General features: G+C 34.8%; 2 protein-coding genes across 10 annotated transcripts in view; both read right to left on the bottom strand.

The window, feature by feature from the left end:
• Positions 1 to 2,155, bottom strand: part of agxt2 (alanine--glyoxylate aminotransferase 2) — a 28,213-nt gene extending 26,058 nt beyond the window's left edge. For 2 of the 3 annotated variants that reach the window (XR_015519676.1, XR_015519677.1), the window contains exons 1-3: positions 1,938 to 2,155; positions 1,130 to 1,218; positions 853 to 1,043 (exon numbers count right to left, since the gene is read on the bottom strand). Coding sequence is in view for 1 of the 3 variants with exons in the window: in NM_001033750.1 (NP_001028922.1) it covers positions 853 to 1,043; positions 1,130 to 1,218; positions 1,938 to 2,037 (380 nt within the window). In the remaining 2 variants the exon portion in view is untranslated. 3 annotated transcript variants of the gene reach the window in all.
• A 3,193-nt stretch (positions 2,156 to 5,348) lies between these two features.
• The window catches only part of prlra (prolactin receptor a), a 55,113-nt gene continuing 39,410 nt past the window's right edge, over positions 5,349 to 21,051 (bottom strand). For 6 of the 7 annotated variants that reach the window (XM_087299479.1, XM_087299481.1, XM_087299478.1 and 3 more), the window contains 4 exons: positions 16,524 to 16,665; positions 13,266 to 13,362; positions 12,171 to 12,240; positions 5,349 to 10,585 (listed from right to left, as the gene is read on the bottom strand). In XM_087299479.1, coding sequence (XP_087155605.1) covers positions 9,611 to 10,585; positions 12,171 to 12,240; positions 13,266 to 13,362; positions 16,524 to 16,665 — 1,284 coding nt within the window. In that variant the 3' untranslated portion in view covers positions 5,349 to 9,610. 7 annotated transcript variants of the gene reach the window in all.

The raw sequence follows: 21,051 nt of genomic DNA, 5'->3' as shown, positions 1-21,051 counted from the left end.
CTCCACAGTCACCAAAACTCAATCCAATTGAGCACCTTTGAGATGTGGTGGAACGGGAGATTCGCATCATGGATGTGCAGCCGACAAATCTGCAGCAACTGCGTGATGCCATCATGTCAATATGGACCAAAACCTCCATTACCTTGTTGAATATGCCACGAAGGATTAAGACAGTTCTGAAGATAAAAGGGGGTCAACCTGGTACTAGTAAGATGTACCTAATAAAGTGGCCGGTAAGTGTATATTGTGATATGAAATCTACTTCACCAGATGGATTGAATAACTCTTTGAGAAGAATTCCCCATTTCAGAATGGTTGGTGTGATTTTTATAAATTGCATAAATTGATACAATTTACTTTAAACTCGACTTTTAGGAGGGAGAAACAAACAAACGAGAGCAAAATAAGTGGTTTACTGTATGTTTGTGTGTTAAGTCTAAATGGCAGTTGGACATAAATATGTAAAATGACACTTTACTATAACAGTGTGATTAATCTTTGTTAAGCTAGAAATGCTATTGTTTCTTGTGCCTGATGTTTTAAACGAACTTGATATGTTTAACAGAAAAAACAAACAAATGAAATTTAAAAAATTTAAATCGTTATAGTTTGACATTAATCTACAAGCTCCTGGTCAACAATAACCCATACTTGACATTTAAGATCCTGCAATGTAACGGATGCACACATTGCGATATCGATGCTGAAACGATATATTGTGCAGCCCTAATTAATATCTCAGAATAACACGGTATATCGCAATGTTAGATTTTTTTCCAATATTGGTCAGCCCTATCATCAAATAAAAAAATGAAATTATCAATGTGGCATGGAAAATAAACTGAATCATACGGGTTGCAGTGTCCAACACTGACGGTGGCCACCCCTGCGAACAAATCCAGATATCGCCTTCCGTCCACGTCCCACAACCACTGCATGTGGCCCTGGTTTATGAAGACCGGCTTCTTGTAGTAGGTTACCTTCATGGTCATAGGGTTACAGTTGTGTTTCCGAATATCTAGTAAACGCTCTTTAGACATGCCCTGTAAGAAGAGTCATTCAAGCTTAAAGTGAGATGATATGATATCAGTGTGATTATTATCACTGTCCTCAGATATAAGCCTCTTACCTGATAGGGCTCAGGTTTAAAGTCACATGGGGGAATCTGGGGCAGGACCGCTGATGGATGTTTGACTGCTGTTTTCTGGCACAGCACACCTGAGCGGAGGTACAGTACATTTAGTGCCAGTGATGTGTCACAATGTTTCCAGCCCTTTTTATCCTATTTTTATCCTTTTTTTTTATCCTATTATAAGTCACAGGGCATCAGCTTTCATGTGTAACAGTATGTGCTCATCTGTCTGTCTCTCTCTATGTCTATCTTTTTATTACTCCATCTATTCATCTGTCTATGCATCTGTCTGTGTCTGTTCATACATTCATACATCTATCTTTTATCTATCTATTCATTCAACAATTCATCGATCTACTTTTTCTCTCTGTTACTCCTTTCATCTGTTTGCATCATCTATATTCTATCATCTTTCTAATCTATCTACATGTCTGTTTGTATTTTCATACATTCATCTCTCTATTGATTTGTCTGTTCGTCTGTCTATCCACTCATTTAACAATTCATTTATCTCTTTTTCTCTGTCTGTCCTTAATTTCATCTGTTTATATTATCTATCTATCTATCTATCTATTTATCTATCTATCTATCTATCTATCTATCTATCTATCTGTCAGTTCAACAAGCACATTAACATTTAATTTAGATAGATAGATAGATAGATAGATAGATAGATAGATAGATAGATAGATAGATAGATAGATAGATAGATAGATAGATAGATAGATAGAATGACATTAGTCATTAAAAATATTAATGACTTCAAGCGGCGACTTCAAGCGCGTAAACAATCGCTGTTTCTTACCGCCAGCTTTGTGGAATTTCACACAAGCGTCCACAGAACTCCTTAAGCCCGTTTTCCCCAAAAGAGACCGACCGTGCAACCGACAACACACTTTGTGCATGATTGAGGTTTTGACGAGCAATTCTTCTGCTGTGAATCCAAAATGATGAAGCCTCGAGAAGCGGTGAATTGCTCCCCAAAAAGTGCTCAGGGAGGACCGAGTTCAGCCAATGGAATGTGGGGGTAAAGTCTGTCTCCGGGCCTCACAAATACAAATACCGTTCCGTCACAGAAAGACATTTGTTTAACATGTATAAGCCTGTCAAATATTGTTTATATGGTCTTGGCAGATTGTAACCACTACATACTAAATACATTGTAACATGTTCAAAATGTTGCTGTTTTTTTGTTTATATTAAGGTTGCACTTTATTTATTATTATTTATTTTTTTGACATTAGCTAAAGTTATGTCTGAGGACAAGCCCCGCCCTCTCTTTCTCTCTCTCTCTCTCTCTCTCTCTCTCTCTCTCTCTCTCTCTCTCTCTCTCTCTCTCTCTCTCTCTCTCTCTCTCTGTGTGTGTGTGTGTGCGTGCGTGTGCGCGTTTGTGAATATAGTTGAGTCCAGGGGGTAGACTAATTTAGTTTCTCTAAAAGCTAGGGGTGTATACGGCGTACATGTGGCAACAAACTTGAAGGGTTTGTTCATTTTCAGAATAAACTTTTGCTGATAATGTATTCACTCCATTGTCATCCGAGATGTTCAGTTCTTTCTCTTTTAAAGTTATAGTTCACCTAAAACAGAAAACGCTCACCCCCCCCTTCGCTTGTTTCAAACCTGTTTGGTTGTTTCTTTCTTGTGCTGAAGATATTCTGAAGAAAGCTAAAAACCTGTAACCAAGTCCTTGGTAGCCTTTGTTTGTCCTTCCACGGAAGTCAATGGTTACCAGTTTTCAGCTTTTGAAACGGCCCACTTTTAGTCAAAAAGGAAAGTTTTATTAAAGAAAACATACAACATTTTTCTATAGTGAAATTTTTTTTATAGTGAACTTCTGTGGTGCTCACTGGTTTGAACTTGTTTTGCTAGGTAAGACTCGTTATTTATTATCTGGGATCATTTTAAGCCTCTAGAGCAGGGGTGTCAAACTCAATTCCTGGAGGGCCGAAGCCCTGCACAGTTTAGTTCCAACCCTGCTCCAACACACTTACCTGTAGATTTCAAACAAGCCTGAAGGACTCAATTAGTTTGATCAGGTGAGTTTAATTAGGGTTGGAACTAAACTGTGCAGAGCTGCGGCCCTTTTGGAACTGAGTTTGACACCTGTGCTCTAGAGCATAGGTCTCAAACTGAATTCCTGGAGGGCCGCAGCTCTGCACAGCTTTTCTCCAACCCTAATTAAACAAAGCTGATCCAACTAATCAATGTGTTCAAAACTACTATAGAGACTATTAAGCAGATGTGATTTGGAGGTGGTTGGAGCTATGCATATGTGCGGCCCTCCAGGATATGAGTTTGAAACTTGCTTTAGAAGCTGCACTGAAACTTCAGTTTGGAAGTTTAAACCACTGAGGACCACTGAGGTCCTCTATATGGAGCAAAATCCTGCATGTTTTCCTCAGAAACCTTAATTTCGTTTTAACTAAAGAGATAAAGAAATGAGCATCTTTGACAAGATGGATAATTCCAAAATTATCATGAAATTATTATCTCTGAATGTCTACTGCTTTAATAAACACTCCATTGCATTACATATTGTTCCAATATATTGTGGAATATAGAGTACGAGGAAAGAAAGGAAAAATATACAGTGCATCCGTAAACTATTAATAGCGCTTCACTTTTCCCACATTTTTTTATGTTACAGCCTTATTTTAAAATGGATTAAAGTCATTTATTTCCTCAACTCTACCCACAATACCCCATAATGACAATGTGAAAAGATTTTTAAAAATTGTTGCAAATTTATTAAAAATAAAAAACCTGAAAAATCACATGTACACAGGTACATTCTGTTTCCACTTATCATTCTTAAGATGTTTCAGCAGCTTATTTGGAGTTCACCTGTGGTTGATTCAGTTGATTGGACACTATTTGAAAAGGCATACACCTGTCTATATAAGGTCCCAGGGTTGATAGTGCATGTCAAAGCACAAACCAAGCATGAAGACAAAGGAATTGTCTGTATACCTGAGACAGGATAGTCTCGAGGCACTCTCTACCTGGAATTTGCCAAAAGGCATCTGAAGGACTGTCAGACTATAAGAAACAAAATTCTCTGGTCCGATGAGACTAAATTTGAATTCTTTGGAGTGAATGCCAGGTGATATGTTTGGAGAAAACCAGGCAACACTCATCACCAGTCTAATCATCCAGCATTATGCTGTTGGGATGTTTTTCAGCAGCAAGAACTGGAAGACTATGAGGATAGAGGGAAAGAAGAATGCAGCAATGTACAGAGACATCCTGAATGAAAACCTGCTTCAGAGTGCTCTCGACCTCAGAATGAGGTGACAGCTCATCTTCCAGCAGGACAATGACCCAAAGCACACCGAAAGAATATAAATGGAGTGGCTTCACAACAACTCTGTGAATGTCCTTGAGTGGCACAGCCAGAGCCCAGACCTAAATGCTATTGAACATCTCTGGAGAGATCTGAAAATGAATGTACACCGTTGCTTCCCATACAACCTAATACAGCAAATAGAAATGAGCAAAAAATCCCAAACACAGGTGTGCCAAGCTTGTGGCATCATATTCAAAAAGACTCGAGGCTGTAATTACTGCCAAAGGTGCATCAACAAAGTATTGAGCAAAGGCTGTGAATAATTATGCACATGTGATTTTTCGGGTTTTTTATTTTTATTAAATTTGCAACAAATTTAAAAAAAATCTTTTTTTATATTGTCATCATGGAGTATTGTGTGTAAAGTTTAGAGGAAATAAATGAATCTATTTTGGAATAAGGCTGTAACATTAAAAAATGAAATGCTATGAAAACTTTCCATATTTCCAGATTAATTTTAATATATACATTTATAATGTGTATATAGTAATTGTGTAGATTGAACAGATTTATATAATTTGGGACTTTATTCCTCATATTTTACTTAAAAAAACAGTTACTTTAATATAATTTCTAACTTTTTTATTATATATATTTTAAATCTTGCAGACCTAGATGTTTTAATCCTGAAAAATAAAATAAAAACATAAACAATGCTAACTAAAAGCTTGGTGTTGCATTAATAAAATGTTTTAAAAGTTAAATTACAATTAAAAATATATGTAATTTAGTTTTCACTCATTACATTATTTTCTACTAAATTTTCCATGAACTACTCACTTGTGTTCATGTGTTGGCTGAACGTTTTGGCATATATTTGAGGGCAATTAGATGCCATCTTTCTCAAAATAACCACTCTATGACACTGGAAACAATCTGAGCAAGTGTTTTAATGGTTTTGCTATGTGATTTGACAAGTAATGTTGGTTATGGAAAAGCAGAACACAATAAGGATACATTACACAAGATGTTTTCAGTCAACTTACATAGGTCAACAGCACAAGTTTGATTTCAGCACCTCAACTGACTTGAATTCACCCAACAAAAGTAAAGACATTAAATAAAAATAGCATCATGTCAACAAAAATATAGTATTCTTTAGTGTATCTTTATAATATAGCAAAGGCTGATTATAGTGGTTTTAAGTTTGGTAAACTGAAATCAAGTGATAATATAATCATCCTTGGGATTTATGTTCCGTCATACGCTCAAATGAAAGTATTATTTCACACAATTGTCTTTAAATCCGGTTACAAAAACCTATTTTCCATTGCCTGATTTTAAAAATTGCTTAACATAAATGATGCATGCAGATTTATTATGCATGAAACGAGACTGTTGAAGAAACAAAGACATAAGAAAATATTACTCTACTCACAATTAAACTAAATTAGATCAGGATTTTTTTTTTAGGCTCAGTCGACCCATACAAAATTAAACTGTTGTATAAATGATCTAGGTTTCTATGTATCATTTATAACAACCGAATGTACTGTTTTTATATACATGCGTGTATGTATTTGCAAATTTACTGTCCAAAAAATCAACACAGTCTTCTCTCATAGATTCAAGCATAAAATAAGGCAACATGTGGAGGCTGACTCTTGCAAAATTCATTCTTTTCTGCCAACAACTGCTTTTATGGTTAACATTTTGTGCATGCAAGATAATAACTGCCTGGTTGTTTCATATAATGTCTGATCTTTTTAGGCTTAAAATATATTTTTTATAATTTCTCTTTTATATGAAAGAATAAGGAAAAAAATAGTGCTAAATAAATGGCTATGCGTGTCATTTAAAAGGTTTTTCACAGGGTTAACATTCAACTTCTACAGCGAATAACTCACTGAAACATATTTGGAAATGTACTTAAATGCTGGCACTTTCTCATTTTGTGCCAAAATCAGTGCCAAATACATTTATAATACATTTATACATTCAGCAGGATCATTTAAGTGAGTTTACCTCCACCTGAGAGCTAAAAAAATATATTTAAAAACAATTTACAATCCATTCAAATCCCTTTTCACGTATGTGCATTAGTGTTCAATTAATATATACGAAGTCATTTTCAATTGTATGACTGAGATTTCACAAGCGGAAATGTTTCCTGAAACGAAAGATTACGTAGGATTAAACTGGCGACAAAAATGATCTTGTATTTATATAGTAGGCATGTTGGAGCATTAAAATTCATTGTAGAGTGCAGTGCATCAAACTAAAGCTTTGAATTGGCTGAATGCTGTTACAATTCTCAAGATTAGTTCATTAAAAATAGTTTTTAGACCTTTATGCGTTTCGGGAGTGAACAGTGGGATAAAAAGCATTGTAGCTTTGAACACGTAACAGTGCCATGATGCAAAAATACATACAATAACATAATGCATAGTGAACTGCCGATGGCAACTATGCTAAGTGCTAAGTTTTCAAATCTCAGGAATATATAAACATGACAAATCGTTTGAAGTTAACATGAAATAGTATTCGCGTCTTATTTTCCTTAAATAAGGGAGTGTTTACACAATACCGTTTGCAACTAAAAATAAAAAGGAAAAGATTATGCAATTTTGCTTGACAAGGCCTTAGGAGCCTAAAACAAACACTGTAAAAATAAATAGTCAATATAACTTTAAAAACACGATTATACAAACATTTGACAGTATTGTCATCTGAATGTGAAACTTATATTAATTTTTGTGTAAATCTGTGTTTCCCAACACTGTTCCTAAAAGCGCACCAACAGTAAACATTTTTAACCAACAGTAAACATTTTTAACCTCTCCTAATCAAACACACCTGAATCAACTCATTAGAACACTAGAAGAGACTCCAAAACCTGAAATCAATGGGTCATTTAAGGGAGACATCCAAAATATGTACTGTTGGTGTGCCTCCAGGAACAGGGTTGGGAAACAATTGTGTAAATGCAACCTAAAACACAAATAACTTAGGTGCAATTTCAATTTGCAAACTCTGAAAAGAAGTCTTAGATCGTGCCTGAATAACTTTTGGCTATTGGTTAACAAAAAGCACATGTATTTAAAGTGTTAGTTGATGACACTTCCGTTATTAATTACTCACCCTCACTTTGTTCCAAACCTCTAAGCCCTTTGTTTTCCTTCGAAACACAATTTAAGGTATTTAGATGAAATCTGAGCGCTTGCTCATCCTTCATAAACAGTAATGGTCCCGACTCGTTATAAAGAACACTTCTCCACAGTGTCAGTATATTGTGCGCGTTCAGGAGGAAGCTGAATATTGAGCTGATGGATTACTTGTGATGCTCCGCTTTGTTTCAAACCATGTAAGCCGAATCTAGGGTATATATCAGTACACAGTGCCTGTGAGCATGCACAATATACTGACACTGAGGAGAAGAAATTGTACAATTAAGTCATTTTTTTCTGTACATACTAAAGTATTCTCCTAGCTTGATAACAGTCCGATTGCACCACTGAAGGCAATATGATCTGTTTTGAGGATTTTTTTAAAATCATTTTTGTCTCTTTTTTTCTTCATTAAACAATTGTATTTGTATTGCTTAAGGTGAAATAAATTACCCAAACTTTTTCTCTAGTGTGATACGTTTTGCATACGAATAAAGCATTTTTGCAGAAGTAGATGAAGCTGCTAAAAATGCAAAGGGCTGAGTGTTTAAAATTAACTTGAGCTCTGCAGCGAAAATTCCTGTAAGCATGAAGTCTTGTGCTTTTTGACTTTGTGCAGAGAATTAGTGGAAAAAGAGGATGTATGTATGGGTGCGGCCAATGGAGGACTGGAAACTGATTGGAAACTGATTGACAGGTGATGAATTCCACTAAACTCCACCTGTTAATATCAGCTACGTATAAAAGCTGAATATCGAGCTGCTATATTACCTGTGATGCTACGCTACATTTCAAACAAGCTGAATTCAGAGTATATATCAGTACACAGTGCCTGTAAACATGCACAATATACTGAGAATGAGGAGAAGAAACTTAAATAAAGACATTATTTTTGTGCTATGTGCACACAAAAATATTCCCCTAGCTTGATAATTTTCCAATTGCACAATTAAAGGCAATATAAACTGTTTTGAGGATGTTCATTTTGTACTGTTGTAAAAAAAGGAATTAATTATTAAATTAGTTTTGTCTGTTTCTCTTTTCACTAAACAATTGTATTTGTATTGCTTAAGGTGATAAATATAAACCAACTTCTTTGATATGTTTTGCATAATAATGAAGCATTTTTGCAGAAGTAGCTGCTAGAATGCAAAGGCCTGAGTGTCTAAAATTAACTTGAGCTCTGCAGTGAAACTTCCTGTGAGAACAGAATATGCAGTTGAGAAGTCTTGTGCTTTTTGGTGCTGTGCAGAGAATTAGTACAAAAAGAGGACGTATGTATGGGTGCGGCCAAAGGAGGACTGGAGATTGATTGACAAGTGATGTCAATCCTGTTAATATCAGCTATGCATAAAAGCATGCTTGCATTGCATTGAGGATAACCAAATTTTGTGAATCGAATTATTTATTTGTATCTAATAAATTAGTAATATGTGTAACATTGAAGAAAAACCTCTCCTGAGCTTTTTTACTGAACACGCATGGAATTGACTAAATATTCCACAGTATGTTTTATTACTTTGAACAAGTCTGGAACCTTGTTGTCTATGGAGGATGAGGGAGCTCTCAGATTTCACCTAAAATATCTTAAATTTGTGTTCTGAAGACATGTCTCAAAGGTCCAGAACAACATGCGGGTGAGTAATTAATAATAAAAGTAAAATCTTTTGGGTGATTCGAGCATTTAAGATAATAAGACCTGCTTCGATTTCATGTTAACTTTAAAGACTTCAATTATTTATAAGTGTAAAGCGAACCCCTTTTAGTGGTTTACAAGCATCACCTCATAAAAGTACATAATCCGTGACTTCTTCATGTAAAAGTTCACAGCAACCCTCCAGCTTGTGTCCGATACAATCTACTTCAAAGTAAATATCACTTGTATAAATACAAATCCTGCTTATTTATCAAACATAACAAGATCTGAGAGGGATAAAAGCGCTTGGCATGAGCTGTCAACAGTTGTTTTTAATATGTTTTGTCTGCTTTTTTTGTTTGTTTTGACTGTCTGTCAGCCTTCCTGCGTTAGAATTGCTTGTATAATGGCATCAGGACTGTTGTGTCCACGTAACCGTTTCCCATCACCCTCATGTCTTGACTGTGCAACTGTGTCATGACAGGTTTGCATGGGTGAGGAGTTTGCTGGGCTGTGCATTGATCAGCATAGCTTTCAAAGTCCTGGCTGTAATCATTGACAACCTGATGAGACGTTTCTCTTTGGAGAAGGAGAGTATTGTTTGACGTCACTTCTTTGACCTTGCTGTAGTCCTCATCGATGCGATCTGACCCTTCAGGTTCACGGTTTGGGTCTGAAAGTGGCCTAAGCAGTAGTATGTTTTCCGGGTTGACCCTCTGCACCTCTACATACTCCAAGGAGCGAGATGGAGGAACACCGGCTTCGGAAATGTCAACGTTGTCCATGTTGAACTGGTTGTAGCTTTGGGAATGCCGGCAGGGAGGTTTAGTAAAGCGCCCTTCCTGCGGCGGGATGTCCTGAAGGTAAAGCTGGTGGTAGTTGCTTGGGATTGCGTGTGATGGTGAATGTTTTAGGATCTCCGGGACGCTGTGGTAGGCCGGTTTTGTCGCTCCGACTTGGTAGTGGTGATGCGGTTGGGGTGAGGAAAACACAACAGGCCAGGTTTTCATGCGTCCATCGGTGGACTCTGGAGAACCAGGTGAACCTTGGCTTTCGCTACATTCGCTGGAAGAAGCCCAGCTTGTTTCTCCGTGCTGGCTGTAGTTGTGTTGGTCATTTCCACTTCCTTCCATGCACTTGTCTAAAAGCAGGGTACGACTGTCGCAGCTGCCCCTGCCCGAGTCGCTGTCAGATGGGCTTTTGGATTTCATGCTGTCCTCTGATAGATCTTTACCATCCAGGACCAGCTCTTGCTCCTCGTTGTCGTACACCTCGAGGTACTCCACTAGTAGATCGTCGTAATCAGTGGTTGGAGGGAAACCTGGGATCACCAGAGAATTGAAAACTTCCTCTGATTTCCCGCTCTGTAAAAAAAAGACAAACAAGTGAGATGAATGTCTAAAACTTTCGAAAATCTGATATATAGCCATACATGAATATATAATGTACAGTTGAAGGCAAAAATAACAGTGACATTATTTCCAAAGTTATTTTAAACGCAGGGTTTTCATCAAACACTTTTATACATGATGGTGTTGATAACCCTTTTTTTCGTCTGTGGCACGATGACAGTACATAATATTGCACTAGTCATTTTGCAAGATGCTAGTATTCAGCAGTTTCCCAGTTCTGGATTGTGGCTGGAAGGACATTTGCTGCGTAAAAACATATGCCAGAGTAGTTGGTGGTTCATTCCGCTGTGGCAAGCCCTAATAAACCAGGTACTACACCGAAGGAAAATGAATGAATAGTATTCAACATAAAGTGTATTATAAAGTCTTAATTAGGTTAAATAGGCAAGTTTGGTTAATTCGGCAAGTCATTGGACAACAGAGTTTTTACTGTAGCCAATCATGAAAAAATTTAAAGAGGCTAATAATATTTATCTTACTAGTTTTAAATAAAAAAATTAATAAAAATAATTCCAGCTCCGTCCCTAAAAGAAAAGTATAACAGGAAATACTATGAAAAAATATATAATACATAATTATATTAATACACAAAACTGAACAAAAACTGAAAAATATGTATATGTGGCTATTTTTACAATATTTTTAAACAGTTTTTGTGGGTATGAACAAATGAAATATTGGTAAATACCATTGATGTTAAAAATGTGAATTGCATATATACCCATATATCAGATTTTTTTATAGGAAAGTTTTGGCAACTGCTGCAAATTCACCTGTTAAAGCCACTGTACATAAAAAATAAGCTTGAATGGCTTAATCTTGCATAGACTTGAGTGCTTATTAACTAATTATTAGCTAATTAATGAACATCTTTGAACAAATGCTGTCTGTTATCTAAATTGTGGAACTGCCCAGTCAAACCACAGACATTACCAGAGAATTAAAGCAAGCAGACCAGAAACCTGAAGTCATTTAAATCAAGTATAAACTCTATCTTCAATCAAACTTGTAATATTTCAGAGATTATATTTGAAGAGAATTATATATAACGGAGAGAGGATTTTTTAAAACACATTTTTACACATAATAGTTTTAATAACTCATTTGTAATAGTTGATTTATTTTATTTTTGCCATGATGACAGTAAATAATATTTGACTAGATATTTTTCAAGACACTTCTATACAACCTAAAGTGACATTTAAAGGCTTAACTAGGTTAAGGGTGGGGTAATTAGGCAGGTTATTGTATAACGATGGTTTGTTCTGTAAACTATCGAAGAAAAAATTAGCTTAAAGAGACTAATAATATTGACCCTAAATGTTGTTTAAAAAAATAAGAACTGCTTTTATTCCAGGCCAAATAAAACAAATAAGACTTTCTCCAGAAGAAAAAATATTATCAGACATACTGTGAAAATTTTCTTGCTCTGTTAAACATCATTTAGGAAAGATTTAAAAAAGAAAATAAATCAAAGGGGGGCTAATAATTCTGACATTAACTGTATATATAGAAGAATGGGGGATTTTTCTCTTACCTTGAGAAGCTGTTTGTCAAATCCTTTGATTTTCGGCCCAGGAACAGGAGGCAGCAAACAAAGCTTCACACTAAATACAAACATGAAAAATGAAAAACTAAATAAAAACAACATTTTAAAACTGATACTCAACAGTTTGCACAAATCTTTTCTTTAGAGGATAAAAAAGCTTAATATACAAAACAAAGTCATTTGGATGAAATATTTAGATATGTTTTATATTTTGTCTTTAGCAAGAAATAATTAATTTGCTTGAATATAAATATCAATATTAATGCACTGTTATCTATCAACAAGTACATGATCATATCATAAGCACTACGGATACTGATGAAGGATTTATCTGGAATATGGAACAAAATCCTCCACGTGTCCCGACAGGATTAAGAGATTAATTTTGGATCCCGTTCGTCCTTGTACTGTTAAGAATGCCTCACGTTATTTGACAATGTAATTAGTCTATCTTTGTCTATTTAAATCTACGCTGAGAAAAACTGGCCTAAAAACTACATTTGAGGGTGAAGTGAGGTACTGCAAAATCTAGATCAGTCCTCTAATGACAGATTAATCCTGCAAGTGTTTGTCAGTGGAAACAATTGATTGATTTATTTATTTATGTAATTATGATATACCAGAAAGAAGGAAAATAATATTTAATAATAATAAATATAATAATAATAATCATAATAATAATAGTGTTTATTAATAATGATTTTTATAAATATATAATAATAAATAAATATAAAAGTAGAATATATATATATATATAAAATTTTTCTGCTTAGAAAGTTAAAAAAAATAAATGTTTAAATTTAAAATAAGTCAATTAAATATTCAATTTTAAAAACATTTTCAGCTTTTATTGCGAGTACTTGTCATTAATAATGAATCACTTTTAATATAATATATACAACTTTTTAAATAGAAAAAATAGAAATTAAATAGAAAACAGTAAAATAATTCATTAAAATTTATTAAATAATAAATACATTTATATCAAATAATAAATAAAATAGGTAAAGTGTATTAAAATGAAACTGATAACATGCAGAAATTCAATGTAGAGTTGATACACACACATGCTTCAAAACGCACCTGTTGTGTTTCAATTTGAGCATCCAGGTGAGGATAAAGACGATGAAGACAGAGAAAATTGTGATCATGATCCACAAGGAACGCTCTCTGGGAATATCTATATAGTGTAAACACAAAACAGGATGTGGATATGAATAAAGTGCTTTTCAACTGCATTTCCTTTCCCTTAAAGTAATAATGCACAAAATTTAAAAAATATAAAACTTCACAAAATAAGTTATTCTGAAGAAGGTTGGAAACCATTGAAATAGTCATTTATTAATAGAATTTGTATTGGTTGTTTTTGGTTTCCAACATTCTTTAAAATATCTTCAGTAATTGCTCACTTTTAGGATCAAACAATTCAGTTTGTGACGCTTACAGTACTATTAACAAAAACAAGAAATAATGAAATTATAAATAGAGGATAAATTAGGTTACAGCTCTTAAAACAATGACAAAAAAAGAATATATATATATATATATATATATATATATATATATATATATATATATATATATATATATATATATATATATATATATATATATATATATATACACACACACACACACACACACACACACACACACACACACACACAACTGTCTGTTTCTATTTGATTGGCTGATAGCACTCGTCCAGCCTCTTAACCCTTCACCCTTGTGTATTACTCCGCCCACACACAACAACAACAAGAGCACTCTACAGTTTGACAAATATTGCTGCTGTTGGACAGCATAATGTACTTTCGAGGCTTTTTTAGTCAAGCATGTAGTTGTTTAGATTGTAACCATGCAGTTTATTTTATTTATAAGGATAGTTCCTATTTTAAATATTTATAATTTCGGAGATGCAGCGCCATTCACAAGTTGGCGACAGAGACGCAAGCCCTTAGAGGAGGAAAAACCCCAAATCATAATAAAACTGGTAGGTGGCTTTCTAAATCAATCTCTGTCTTTTGTTTGTTGTAGTGCTGTATTTATACTATAGTAATTGTAGTGTGTTGAGTGTAAGATGGGACTCACATACTTAGAATGTGTGTATTTTGTGTTGGCCACTGGTTGGCCATCTGTTTCAAATGTCTCTCTTGTTTTCATAACTGCACTACTAGTTCAGTACACAGAACGAAAGAAGAAATGCCCACATGTGTTTAGCGGTTTTCCTTATCGCAAACACAACAGTGATTTGGTAGCAATTGTGCTGCTTTAGCTTTTTCAGGATTAATTATTGTGAAATCCCGATGGCAACAGAGAAATACTGGGAAATCTCTGTAGACTGATGACAATTCATGCCGTTCAGCCTTATAATCTTAAAATATGAGCCAAATCACCTGTTTTATCATCACTTTAGACATTATGCCAGAGAATAATTCAAACACTAGCTCTAAAGTGACATTTGTAATGTAGCAATGATTTTTGCTGTTCTGATGTCAGCTGCAGATGTGAATGAGAGGCGGAACAAAGTTCCAAATAAAAAAGGGATTTGACACTCTCTGTGTTTGATTTTCTTTTTGATACACACATTTATGCCGTCAAACTGTTGCATAAACAATATTTTTTTTCATCAGGTTTTTGGTCTATAAAATCTGAGTTTATATATAGTTATTTTATTTTTGTGTGTCCGTGACTATGTTGTTCTTTTGTTGTATCTCGTTTTATAGTTTCAGTTATCCTTGCGCTGCAATTTAATCTATTTCTAACGCTTTTGAAAGTGCTTTCTACATAAATGAGTTGAGATGAGTTGAGTTGATTTCGTGCATGATTGCGGGGGGGAATTGAGGTCTGAAGCCCCTGGAGAAACTGGAGGTCTGTCTGTGTCCCTCTTGACTTGTCTGAGCTGTTAGATTGATGTGCACAGGAGAGCATGGAAATACAGACTGTGGCTCTGAAACGGCTCTCTAGAGGTGCTGGATGATCATTTAATAAGCGTACCACTACTTACTGGACTGGAAATATGTAGCTTTTTTATGTGTCTAACAGGGTTCTTTAATGTAGGCAAAACAAGTTAAATAAAAATACATATTTTACTGAAATAAAATGCAAAAATAAAACAGTAAATTATTTTTAGCTTTTTGTCAGAACAATATTTTTTGAAACCAAAAAACATAAACTACTAAAATTTATAAGGTTATTAAAAATAGAAAAAAGAAAAACAATATAAAATAAGAATCAATACAGCATGTCCATACAAATTTTTGAAAATGCAATACCATTGCTGTAACTTTAGAGGAGTTAAGAAAACAGTATTTGTTTGAATAATCCTGATTGTCAAACACAAATAATCAAAACATTTTCTTTTCTGGACAGTTGCTATAAATACTTTTATTCGAAAATGTAATCAGACCTTTACGGAATAAAACAAATATTAACATTTTACCCAAACACATACCTAGTAAATTCAGAGAAACCTAAATGCATTTGATCTGATGTCTTTCTCTGTGTGTGTGTGTGTGTGTGTGTGTGTGTGTGTGTGTGTGTAGTATGCGAATTAGTATGTAGGTACGTATGAATATGTAAATATGTAAATAAATACATGCATAAGCAAGTGAGTGAGTAGGTAAGTACGCACAGTAAGTACATACATGAGTGAATATGTAAGTGAGTGAGTATGTGAGTGAGTACATGAGTAAGTACATACACTACGTGACTGAGTACAGGAGTAAGTACATCCGTGAGTGAATACCAACGTGAGTACATAAGTACGTACGTGAGTGAATGAGCATGTGAGTAAGTATATACATGAGTGAGTACGTAATTGAGTGAGTACATTATATGTGAGTGAGTACATGAGTAAGTACATACTTAGTTTTTACGCAAGTCACTAAGTATGTGGGTGACTAAGTACAGAAGTGAATCTGCAAGTACATGAGTAAATGAGCATTTAAGTACATATGTGAGTGGGTATGTAAGCAAGTATTTGAGTGAGTATATAAGTACATACATATGTTAATCACTTACATACAGTATGTATGTACTAAGTACAGAAGTGATTATATAAGTACACGAGTGAATGAGCATGTAAGTGCATATGGGAGTAAGTGCGTAAGCAAATACATGAGTATGTATCTGAGTGAGTACATAAGTTAGTACATGAGTGACTACGTAAGTACATTTGTAAGTGAGTTCTTAAATATGTAAGTGAATGAGTATGTGAGTAAGTACTTACATGAGTAAGCAAGTGAGTACGTAAGTACATCAGTGATGAGCGAATGAGTACTTTTATAGTATATACATTTTATAAGAAAATTTACTTGAAATTAACAAAAAAATTCTTACAGTTGGGCATTTTGACGTAGGTGGTTTGTGTCCATTCACTCCAGAAGCCATGATCTGGTTTACACCGCACCTGCACCATGTATTCTCTATCAGAGTGAAGGCTGAACACGTTATAGTTCTTTTGCCTTTCAGCATCATATTCCTACACAAACACAAAGCAAGCACAAGTTCGTCATTAATATGAAAGTACAGGTATTTAAGTGAGATTTTAACTCATTTTCTATTAGATAGTTCATTATACAAGTAGTAAAGTAGTAAGAGTATTTTTTTTTAGATATTTGTAAACAATAAAGCAAAATATGAATGAACAAATACCTCTGTAAAATTCAAAATAAAAAATAGGAATAAGACTGTGAAGTTTTGTAAGTGCCGATTAAAGGTGCAGTTGGTGATCTTCCACAATGCTAACAGCTTAGCATAAATCTCTGAATCACAGTCCCTCCCCTGCCGTCTAGAGCCACGCCTCCTTGAACACGAGCACAGCAAAAGAACCCTCTCTCATGTGTTAAAAGCGACTAGTATATATGTATATATATGTATATATATATATGTATGTATGTGTATACATATATATATATATATATATATATATATATATATATATATATATATATATATATAGGGAGAGACTAGACGGAATAGCGGTATTTAATTGTGTTTTGTTGTTAAACTAATTAAAATCTACATTATTGATGCTGTAAAACACAGGTGTCAAACTCAGTTCCAAAAGGGCCGCAGCTCTGCACAGATTAGTTCCAACCCTAATTAAACACACCTGATCAAACTAATTGAGTCCTTCAGGCTTGTTTGAAACCTACAGGTAAGTGTGTTGGAGCAGGGTTGGAACTAAACTGTGCATTTACATTTACATTTACATTTAATCATTTAGCAGACGCTTTTATCCAAAGCGACTTACAAATGAGGACAAGGAAGCAATTTACACAACTAAGAGCAACAATGAATAAGTGCTGTAGGCAAGTTTCAGGTCTGTAAAGTCTAAGAAGGGAAGTATTAGTAGTATTAGTATTTTTTATTTTTTGGTACAGTTAGTGTGATATTCAGAGAGGCAATTGCAGATTAGGAAGTGAAGTGGAGACTAAATAGTTGAGTTTTTAGTCGTTTCTTGAAAGTAGCGAGTGACTCTGTTGTTCTGATGCAGTTAGGGAGTTCATTCCACCAACTGGGCAGATTGAGCGTGAGCGTGAGCAAAAGTGATTTCTTCCCTCTTTGGGATGGATCCACGAGGCGACGTTCATTCACAGAACAAAAGTTTCTGGAGGGCACATAGATCTGCAGAAGTGAGTGCAGATAAGAAGGTGCTAGGCCAGAAGTCACTTTGTAGGCAAACATCAGAGCTTTGGATTTGATGCGAGCAGCAACTGGCAGCCAGTGCAAACGGACAAGCAGCGGAGTGACATGTGCTCGTTTAGGTTCATTGAAGACCACTCGTGCTGCTGCATTCTGGAGCAGTTGAAGAGGCTTGATAGAGTTAGCTGGAAGCCCAGCTAGTAGAGAGTTGCAGTAATCCAGTTTGGAGAGAACAAGAGCTTGAACAAGGAGTTGAGCTGCATGTTCAGATAAGAAGGGTCGGATCTTTCTGATGTTATAGAGTGCGAATCTGCACGATTGAGCAGTTCTAGAAATGTGGTCAGAAAAGAGGCTTCGGCCCTCCAGGAATTAAGTTTGACACCTCTGCTGTAAAAGGTCCCTTATGAAACTGAAAATAGTCTTATCAATCTTTCATCGGAAGATTTTAGTAGCTGAACAACACTTCTGTGAAGATATAACCCATTTGTAACAACATCTAACGTTACATCAGCTTTGCGTGAAGCTAAAACAGAACATTACCTGCCTAAGAGAAATCCTTCAGACATTGTGTCATCCTTTCTCCAGCATGCAAAGGTAACTATAATATTGGTTCAGGTTTTTAAAAAGGTTTGATTCAGCAGGTTTTTACCGATCGCACGAGCGTGTGCTCTCTTTCGTGAACGCGCGGCGGTCGGCGAAGCTGCGTACAAACGTCTGCACAGTTGTTCTTATCTGCATGATTGGGCTACTTATCGGAATTCTGAGAAATGTCGGCCCGACTCAATTTAATTGGATGAACATTTTACGTTTTATGCCTTGCCCAAAATATAATAATACATATAAATACATTTGGATCCTTTACTTTAATCATTACTATTAGACTGTGAAGAGACTTTCAACCAGCACAACAAAAAATGCTTCTGAAGACAATCACCTACTCCACCTTTAAGCATTAAAAATTAGCATCATAATTAAAATCTACAGACACAAATTGATAAAGTGTGATCTCTCTTTTAAGTTTCTTTATGCATATCCTCAACCTCAAAATTGACAGGTACATAAAAAAATGTTTTTGCTAGCCGAGTTTTAGCTTAAAGTTGTGTTATGAGTTGAGTTGAGTCATAAGTTTCAGCAATGCCTTCATCATTAGTCATGTCGTCAAGCGTGCACTCAGCCAATAGTATTGCTGTCAGGTTATATTCTGTCACTAGGCAATCATTAGCGTTCATGCCTTAGTTTCACTGAAGCACAGCCTTTGGGTAAAGAAATCTGGTTCGATCTAGTCTGTGTTGTTCTGAATAGCTGGCCTCCCTCAGGTTTCTGAACACTAATGAAGACATAAACTCAGACTGGACGGTCAATGATTAAACCGATTTGTGCAACAGCTGATTTAATGCCGGCTGTTGCTCTAAGTGCTTCTTTCCTCTAAGATCTCGGATAACGTCACAAACAAACTGATGGTTAACTGTTTTCTAATCTGTTCTGAGTTCATGTTGAACTAAATGTTAAAATGTGTCATATTAAGAAAACAAGCAACAACAAAAAGATCTGGTAATTTTCCCGGTGACTGCTGTTTAATGTTTCTTTAAACTTTCTAGTTGCATTAAGGGCTGTGAGCTCTGTTATCTTTTGATGTTGAAAATGTAATTCTGCAGTTCGATGTGTGTGTATATACAGTATGTGTGTGTTTATCTATTTTTGAATTAACTAATTTATTTTATGGTGACGCAGTGGTGCAGTGTAGTGCTGTCGCCACACAGCAAGAAGGTCGCTGGTTCGAGCCTCGGCTGGGTCAGTTGGTGTTTCTGTGTGGAGTTTGCATGTTCTCCCTGCGTTAGCGTGGGTTTCCTCCGGGTGCTCCGGTTTCCCCCACAGTCCAAAGACATGCGGTACAGGTGAATTGGGTAGGCTAAAATTGTCCGGAGTGTATGATAGTGAATGAGTGTGTGTGTGAATGTTTCCCAGAAATGGGTTGCGGCTGGAAGGGCATCCACTGCATAAAAACGTGCTGGATGAGTTGGCGGTTCATTCCGCTGTGGTGACCCCGGATTAAAAAAGACAGACTAAGCCAAAAAGAAAATAAATGAATGAATATATTTTATTCATTTTTAATAGATTATTTTTTAATTAATACTTTATAAATTAATCTTTTGAGTTTGTTTCTATTAAATGTTTTTTTTATTTTTATTTTAATTGATAAATTATTTGTTTATTTTTTAATTATTTATTTATTTATTTATTTTTAAATATACTTTTTAAAAGTTTATGTATTTACTTTTATTTGTTTATTTATGAATTTATTTATTTGTTTTTTAAATTAATATTTTTTTTATTTGTAAATGTTTCTATATTTTTTTATTTATTATTATTTTTTAATTAATTAATTAATTGTATTTTTGAATTTATTTATTTTTGAATTTATTTATTTATGAATTTGACTTATGACATTTATATATATATATATATATATATATATATATATATATATATATATATATATATATATATATATATATATAAAATCAATATTTATTTAAAATTAAAATACTGGCATTTAAATAATTTTTGTGTATAATAACAAAAAGGTGAGACATTTTCTGACTTGTTTATATTCATTTTATACAACACAAAACTGTTTTACCCCCAAAAGTTTAGAAATCAATATTTAGTTTGATTAAACACATTAACTGTGGTCATTTAGGAACAAGTATGGATTTTTTTAATTGGGTAGATTAATATATTAATTCAGTATACATTCATTCATTTTCTTGTGGGCTTAGTCCCTTTTTTAATCCGGGGGCGCCACAGCAGAATGAACCGCCAACTTATCCAGCAAGTTTTTACGCAGCGGATGCCCTTCCAGCCGCAAACCATCTCTGGGAAACATCCACATACACACACTCATACACTACGGACAATTTAGCCTACCCAATTCACCTGTACTGCATGTCTTTGGCCTGTGGGGGAAACCGGAGCACCCGGAGGAAACCCACTCGAACGCAGGGAGAACATGCAAAGCTCGAACCAGCGACCTTCTTGCTGTAAGGCGACAGCACTACCTACTGCGCCAATGCTTCGCCCAGAGTATATATTACAATCGTAAAAAAAAGCAAAAATGACAAATTTTTACATTTTTCTTAAATATGCTTTTAAATATGCATTTTTCTTAAACATGTTCAGTTACTACATCAAAATTGACTTAATATTGTAATATATTGCT

Source organism: Danio rerio, chromosome 21 (assembly GCF_052040795.2).
Source record: "Danio rerio strain M-AB ecotype USA chromosome 21, GRCz13ab, whole genome shotgun sequence".
NCBI classification, from domain to species: domain Eukaryota; kingdom Metazoa; phylum Chordata; class Actinopteri; order Cypriniformes; family Danionidae; genus Danio; species Danio rerio.
This window is presented reverse-complemented; position numbering and strand designations above follow the sequence as displayed.